Source organism: Triticum dicoccoides, chromosome 6B, assembly GCF_002162155.2.
Source record: "Triticum dicoccoides isolate Atlit2015 ecotype Zavitan chromosome 6B, WEW_v2.0, whole genome shotgun sequence".
In the NCBI taxonomy this organism is placed as follows: Eukaryota; Viridiplantae; Streptophyta; class Magnoliopsida; order Poales; family Poaceae; genus Triticum; species Triticum dicoccoides.
The window spans coordinates 712,528,762-712,536,595 of NC_041391.1; the positions used below are offsets into that span (position 1 = coordinate 712,528,762).

The 7,834-nt window shown below is 43.1% G+C and overlaps 1 protein-coding gene across 1 annotated transcript; it reads right to left on the reverse strand.

The window, feature by feature from the left end:
• Positions 1-609: 609 nt before the first annotated feature.
• On the reverse strand, positions 610-6,675 carry LOC119325252 (ABC transporter F family member 3-like). The gene is made up of 18 exons (XM_037598990.1): positions 6,359-6,675; positions 5,770-5,985; positions 5,378-5,567; positions 4,887-5,095; positions 4,602-4,760; positions 4,324-4,452; positions 4,148-4,249; positions 3,896-4,042; positions 3,274-3,336; positions 3,061-3,107; positions 2,921-2,980; positions 2,577-2,659; positions 2,373-2,467; positions 1,906-1,992; positions 1,557-1,644; positions 1,295-1,380; positions 1,112-1,174; positions 610-1,016 (listed from the first exon to the last, which is right to left on the reverse strand). The coding sequence occupies exons 1-18, from the start codon at positions 6,575-6,577 to the stop codon at positions 897-899; spliced, it is 2,163 nt and encodes a 720-aa protein (XP_037454887.1). The 5' UTR covers positions 6,578-6,675; the 3' UTR covers positions 610-896.
• Positions 6,676-7,834: the final 1,159 nt, after the last annotated feature.

Here is a 7,834-nt window from a genome sequence, read left to right on the forward strand (position 1 = left end):
CATGTAATTGCCGCCCTTACCCACCCAAATTTCCTTCCATCCCACCACGTTGGCCAAAAAGCCCTAAGAAAACCCTAACCTAGACACAAGATATTATTTATTGTGTTGAAATGCCATTTTTTGCTACTAAAATGCTATCAAAAGTTGTTATTGATTACGTGTATGGGTTTCTCCATGGGGATAAAAAAACCTGACGGGGATGAGAATGGGAATATTTTTATCCCCGCAAACGGGCATGGGGATGGGACGGGCAAGGGAAGGCTGTCTAGGGGACGGGGATGAGACTCCAATACCCGCCTACCGCCTAGGTAATCCCCATTGCTAGCCTGAATAGTGACGCAGCAGAAGAGACTTCTTCCGCCCGCTCTCCTAGTGCCTTGAAGAATAACAGGTTGTCCTCCGCAAACAAAAGGTGGTTAACCGGCGGCGAAGCCAACTCTCTTTTCAATGCAAGCAAGAAAAGCCATTAACCGGCGGAGCTGACTCTGCCATTTTAATGCCTGCAAGATGTGACGACTGAACACTAGATTTTATAAGGGAAATAGGGTGGAATTGGATCGCCCTGATGGGTATCTAACACAGATAAAGAGACCAAGCTGACCATGCCCCTGACAATATCAACCCATCGATGTTATTCGGAAAAAAAGGAAAACTATCACCACCTTCAAAGCTTGTCCAAGAAAATCGCAAGCTCGATGCAGATTGTCAGGCAGGCTGGAACAAACAAAATTGTACTACTGTATGTAGTAGCATAGTTCTACTCAAACTTTCAAACCTCAGGTAGGTGACAAGCATAAGATTACATCAGTTTCCCATGCCAGGGCGTACATATCATACATATAGTTTCTTTATGTCTGTGTGGGCATCTTCCCCTATGTCCCGTCCTTTTTCCAGGTTCATGTCGTGAGCATCTTCTTGTACTCCTTGAACGTGCCCGGGAACGGGGCGACCTTGCCGTCCGTCACCGCCCAGAGCTCGTCCACACTCCCCGTGATCAGATGCTCGTCGTGACTCACCTGCAACAGAGTACCATTTCGTTAGGACGATGCTACACATCAACACGAAAAGGAACACGTCCATACAAGTTAGGGCAGTCTGTATGCGTCCTTACCATCAGCACTCCTCCCTGGAATATGAGCAGACCCTGGATGAGCGCCTCCACTGCGTCGAGATCCTGCAACACACAAAATTTCACGATGTCGGGAACTGCCGGTTACCGTGGTTTCTCGTCTCTGCTTGTACTAATGGTCAAGGAGGGAAAGGGCAAGGAGGGAAGATGAGGTGGTTCACTTACAAGATGGTTAGAAGGCTCATCAAGAAGGATAATGTGCGGCTTCTTGAAGGTGATCTTCGCAAACGCGACCCTACTCTTCTGACCACCTGCCATTGCAAATGTGCTTTGATTAGGATCAGGGCATTCATAAAACTACACAGGTCGGTGAACCGTTGGACGAATATAACATAATCTCTCAAAGCTGAGGGAAGCTTCAACTCGCCGCAGCTGCCAATAAGCTATCGGCTAAATCCATCTAGGAGACTGCTGTGCTATTATGTACCTGATAAAGTGTACATAGATTGGAGGGCAAGATTTCCTGTAACACCGAAGGAACCCAAATGTGACCTCAGTTTCTGTTCAGGTACACCCTGCAGAGACATTTTTTCTATATTAGAGCTGAAATTTGTATCAAGTCAAATACCAAAAGGAGGGTAATATTTCTTTTTCTACATTGCAGCTGAAATGTTCATTTAAAGTAAAAACAAAACAGGACATATACACTTTCTTTATATCAGAGCTGAAATGTATATTCAATTTAAATACCAAACAGAGCATACCACCAAGTGAACATCATGCTCTAATAAATCTAGCATTTTGTGCCGCAAAAAAATCATGATGCTTGAGCTTACCGGGAAGCATCTCATCATGTACAGAAGGGGGTTCACCGTCAGATCAAGTCCATCAACATGATGCTGACTGAATACAGCCATGCGGACCTGTTAAAGGAACAAATAAATCAACAAGCCACAGATAGGATGGTACAGAAAAAGTAGAGTTCATTATACAACTACAAATAAACCAACAATCAACAATGATATTAAAATGATGGTGTCACTTGTAAGTGGTTTAATTATCTAGTAGAGTGCACATGTGCATGTTTCAACATCTTTTGTATAATTTCACAATGGCATGGATACAAACATCATAACACCTTGGCAAGTGATGTAGGAGATGCCTACAGCCAACGCTGGAAGCTAGTCACAAATTACACACTCAAGGAGAAAGCAGTACAACTGTGCAGAACAAGTTAATATGATGTGTACACGGTTATATAGCAGTAAAATATCTAGAGTGTAGCTCTAGAAGGATAAAGCACCTTGGGGGAGCGAAACACTGTTCCCGAAGTTGGCTGCAGGTCTCCAGATATTAATTTCAGTATAGTGGACTTCCCGATACCGTTTGAACCAACCACTGGAAACAATAAATCAAATGTGAGGAAAAAATGGACAAACCACTGAAGCAAAAGCTAGATATTATTCTTTACAGTAAATAAAATAGGACTGGAACAAATAATTCATACTTGCTATGCGGCTGTCGAGGTCGATACCAAAATTCAAGTTTTTAAACAAAATAGGCCCTCCAGGATAACCAAATGATGCGTCACTGCACAAATCGAACATATAAGCATTCATTTCAACAGATAAAATCGAGTAAAACAAATCCATCGCTATATGATATAGGCATATAGCTGTCTCAAAAGAGAATGTGTATACAACTAACTGCTATGTCTTGACAGAAATGGTAGAGTGGTTGATCAAAATAAAAGGGAGTAAAAGAATAAGAAGCCATGAACCATGAGGTTCTCATGGTAAGAGCAGAACAAGCTTCCATAAATGGTAAATGACAAGGGATGAGAACTGAAACCTGAAGCTAATGATTGGTGGTCCAGGACGGTCATCTGGAGTTGGAAATTCGAATTTATAGCTGCAAATGATTAACCAGGCAATTGCTTAGTCAACGGTAGACAAAAGACCAAATAAAACAGATTTAGGGAGCCAGCATACTCTGGGTCACTAACAACTGCGTCAACATGTTCCATTCGCTCCAATGCCTGAGATAATGCAAATAAATAAGATGAGAACAAACATCAATTTACTCACTGAACAAGCATGTAAATAATTATTAGTTGGGTGCTGTAAATCATCTGTAAATTGAAACAACAACAAAAGTTATGCATTGTACGATGAGGTCATGGAAACAGGAGCAAGAAAATGTACCTTGATTCTTGATTGAACAAGTGATGCTCTCTTTGCATTGTATCTGAACTTGTCAATGAATGCCTACAAAAGAAAATAGATCAACAAACCTCATCCCTGATCTTTCCAAAAAGATATAGCTGCACTGTACCTAGTTCAATTTTACTTCCACCTCTGAGCTAAGATCAGATATAGTTCTTTGAATCTAAATGTGGTATCGTGTTCAAGCGTAAACAATGCAAGCAGGACCTAGGTCAGACTGTCACACAAGCTCTGCTTGCCTACAATTGCTATTGCTATTACCATTTCAAACTAATAAACATATTCGGTACTGTATAATTCAATAGCATAAGACCAGCATAGATAAGCTTCTATGCTAGACAGAGTAACATCTTGAAGAGAGATACGGTGCACTAGAAAGTCAGAGGGCTAGTGGTAAATTACTGCATGCTCTTGAAAAGGAAACTATATCAGACCTTAAAACATATGTGGTTGATCACATTGAGGTGCAAACCACCTTTCAACTCTCTCTCTCTCTCTCTTTCCTTTTTTTGACACTATCAGCACAATTTTCTTGAAAATGGTTTATTAACATACTTTGAGGGCTAACCATACCCACTAAAAGGTAAAAACAGAAACCAACCTGCATGTGTCCTCTGGCCTTCTCATTTGTTTCGAAGGCTTTCATCTGATTCTTGAGGTGCTCCTCCCTTGTCCTCTCAAATGTGTCATAGTCACCTTTGTAAGCATGTAGCTTCTTACCATGTAGGTGAAGAACGTCGGTGACAACCTAAGAAATGTTTTCCCTCAGTTATTCAGTTATTAAGATGAAAAATATGGGCTAAGCAAATTATGTCGATATTAGCTACAGCATAATGATACTGTGAGTTCATACCGTATTCAGAAACTCTCTAGCGTGGGACACAACAATGAATGTCTTTGGCCACTTCAGGAGGTATGTTTCTAACCATAACACAGCATGCAGATCAAGATGATTCTGCAAAGTGGTGGTTTGTTAGCATTAGCATGTGACAGCAAGAGAAGAGAAGCAACACTATATTCTAAACTCACTGTTGGCTCATCAAGTAGCAGTAAATCTGGCTCAATGAATAGAGCACGTGCTAGTGCTATTCTCATCCGCCATCCTCCCGAAAATGATTTTGTATTTTTGCATTGCATTTCTGGAGTGAAACTGAGACCCTGTAAAGATTTCAACCAATCAGAATAGTTCAATGTTAGAAGCAATGTAAGTACTAGCTACTAGGAGAGAAATGACAGCAATGACATGCTGCACAAATGGGACAACAAGAACAAATCACAAAGCCATGGATGTTAACAAAGAAACATACCGCCAGAATTGATGCCGCACGAGCTTCTGCTGCATCTGCATCAATGAATTCAAGTCTCTTGTATATCTCCTCAAGCCTCTTGCTGATAGAATCTTTGTCAACATCACCCTTGCTCTTGTCTACCCTCTGTTTGGACTCTGCCTCATACTCTAGATCTTTCTGCATAGAAGTAGCAGACTATAAGCAAATCGATAAATAAAAACTCAAAAAAGGGTGAATGAGTCAAAAGAGAGGAACACATTAGCAAATAAGGGAATGTAGAAAGCTGATAATGCAGTAGCTAACCAGTAATTGACCTAGCTGGGCCTCTTCTTGCATAAGCTGGACCCGTTCAACATCAGCATTCAGCACACACTGCAAAGCTGTAGTGTCATCACCCGTGACCTCTTGTTCAACGTGCAATATCTGGCAGTTCTTAGGAATTCCATCAATTGCATGTTGAGCCATAGCTCTGAGAAGAGAAGTCTTTCCAGTACCATTTCTTCCAACAAGACCTGAAATGGTATGTAAATAAACTAATAAATCACTGAAGGAAAAAAGCGATAGGAACTGATACGGCAATATTTCAAGGGGTGGAGGTGCTTCTATGCCCAAGAAGTGACATTTTGATATTTGTGCTCCCTTGTTCCAAAGCTATTTCTAGAGAGTTTCTACACACACATAGTTTCCCATCAATAAAATAAGCAATGAGATCATCCTGAGAAAGTGGGGCCCTAGAGAGCCTCCTCAATAGGTGGAAACTTGAGACATACGTAGTAAGCTAAATCGTAACTCACCATAGTGCCTTCCAAAAGCGAGCGTCAAGGTGACATCTTGAATAAGATCACGACCTCCAACAGTAACACTGAAGTTCTCCATATGGATATCCCTAATGGTTGTGCCACCCACATTACTGTGATTTACATAAACTGGGGGCATTCCAGCCCTGAGCGCCTCCATTTCGGCAACATGCATTTGGTACTGGGCCTGCACGAACAAGCAAACACGGCGTACCATATAAATCAGGTTTAATAAGGAGGGAAGGCATTTTCATTCAAATTGCATATACAGGTTCTGTCTGTCAAAGTGGGGGAAACATGCCAAGCACTATATTTCTACTGAAATTCGTATCAAACAAATCAATGACAGGAAGATTTGTCATCTGGCAATCTAGGAGCGAGCCGCTCACCTCTCTTTGCCTGTCCTCTTTTCTCTTGTTGCGCTCGAGCTTGGCCTTGTCGCGCGAGGACAGCAAGGGCGCGTCGAAGATATTCTCTGGCTTCTTGGGAGCGACCTGCTCCTCCATCCCCGCGTTCATGCGCAGGGGCGTGGCGAGGCTCCGCACGGCCGCCTTAGGCTTGACGATGCCATGGCTCCCCAACTTCTCGCAGAGCTTAGTGCAGACCTATATCATAATACCAAGAAGGAAACCAAAATTGAAGCATCAGCGTCATGTTGGATCAAAACCAAACTATTCACCTACTTCTTCTCCACACCAGAATCCGTCTGTGTGCGTGCACGCACGGGGTCGTAAAGGACAGTGACTACTAACAGCTAAAAGCCATTACAGAACACATCATCAGCTAAAAGTGATGGCTACGGAATGATGCTACTGTGACTGTGAGCGCTAATTAAGCTAGGGTTTGTAGCCATCCACCCAAGACATGAATCGAATCGAATCGAATCTGGAACCGAAACCTAGGGGCCATGAAGATTGGGGAATCGAAATGGCTACCGCCTACCGGACGGATAGATTGGGGATGGGGGTGATTTGATACCTCGAGGCAGTGGTCGCGGTCGTAGACGCAGCGGGCGTCGATGAGGAGGTCGCCGAGGGCGTGGAAGATGCCGTGGCCGTCGGGGGGGCCGAAGTCGAAGTCCTGGTCGGCGAGGACGTTGGCGATGTAGGAGACGATGGGCTCGTCCACCTCGTCCACCACCGAGTCGCCCAACACCTCCCGCACCACCCCCATGCTCGTCTCCGCCAGCGCCGCCATCTCGTTCCCTTCCCCCGGACCGGCGGCGGCGGCGAAGCAACAACCCTACTCGCTCGCTCGCGTCGGTCGGTCGGAGCGCGTGACGGTTCTGCGGCTCGGCTGGCTTGGTTTGGGGCCCCGATGGATGGAGATCTGGTGGATGGGCCGTGGTGATGGGGGGATCTGGGCTTCTGCAGGCCGACACGTTGCAAGCAAACACGCAGACTCCTCATCGAAGGATACCTATTTTTTTTCCTGTACTGTATTTGGGCCTGGCATGGCCCACTAACAGATACATTTTTTCTTTTATAAAACTCGAAATTCATATTTATTTATTTTACTAATTTAGTAAGTCAGTTCTTTTTTGTGAAAATTTAGTATGTCGGTTTAAAGTAAGGTTTTCCCTTTTTTGGGATAATAAAAAAAAGATTTATCAGTGGGTCTAGCGCGCCTATCAGTGGAGGGCACAGGCTCCGCTGACAGGCGAGCGTCCGTCAGTGGAACTCAAACACCACCAACGATGAAGAGACGTGTTGACCGAGCCTCACATTACGATGAGAAGATGTGTTGACTAGACGATCAGATTTGTCCTTTCCTCTGTGCTTCCTTGTACGTAGGGATAAAAATGAAGAGGAAATATGAAAACCAAACTGAAATTTGCAAAAAGGAAATGAAAATGGAATTTTTATGTGAAAATAGAAACAAAAATGGAATGGTATTTTTCGGTGGAACTGACGTGCAAATGAAACTTTCCATTTCTGTGAATTTGAACTTTCCGTTTCTTACTATAGGCCTATGGTTGCTTTGTAGCCCAACTATCAAAAAACACACAATGACATAATGAGAAATGGATCATTTCAGGACCACACTTCTACTACCACACACGTATTTAACTGGACCCTATATGGAATTATCCATTAGTACTACAATACTATTCTAAGTTGCTAACACAACTATATTATTTTGTAGCCATGCCAACAATTCATTAAATTTGTTTCTGTGTGTGTTTCTCTATGATTCAAGGGGGGGTTTAAGTTCAACACACACTTCTATTTTCGTGTCCGCTTCTAGTATTCGCTCCATGTCCGTTTTCAGTAGTATCTGTTCCAGTATTCATTTTGGGGGGTTTTGTATTCATCTCCGCTTCTGCAAAAAATAATATTAAAACAAATGTGGTAGCACCCGGTTCCATCTGTTTCCGCTCCGTTTTCATCCCTACTTGTAGGGGTATTTTTCTTTTTGTAGGTTAATATAGTATGGTGAACCTTCTTTTATTTG

Bases quoted from the DNA above. Each gene is read 5' to 3' on its own strand.
- LOC119325252 (XM_037598990.1), bottom strand. From the start codon at position 6,577: ATGGCGGCGCTGGCGGAGACGAGCATGGGGGTGGTGCGGGAGGTGTTG. The intron at 4,453-4,601 runs GTATGTTTCTTT...AAATCTTTACAG, and splicing joins GTGCGGCATCAATTCTGGCG to GGTCTCAGTTTCACTCCAGA. The intron at 1,381-1,556 runs GTACATAATAGC...TTGCAATGGCAG, and splicing joins ATCTATGTACACTTTATCAG to GTGGTCAGAAGAGTAGGGTC.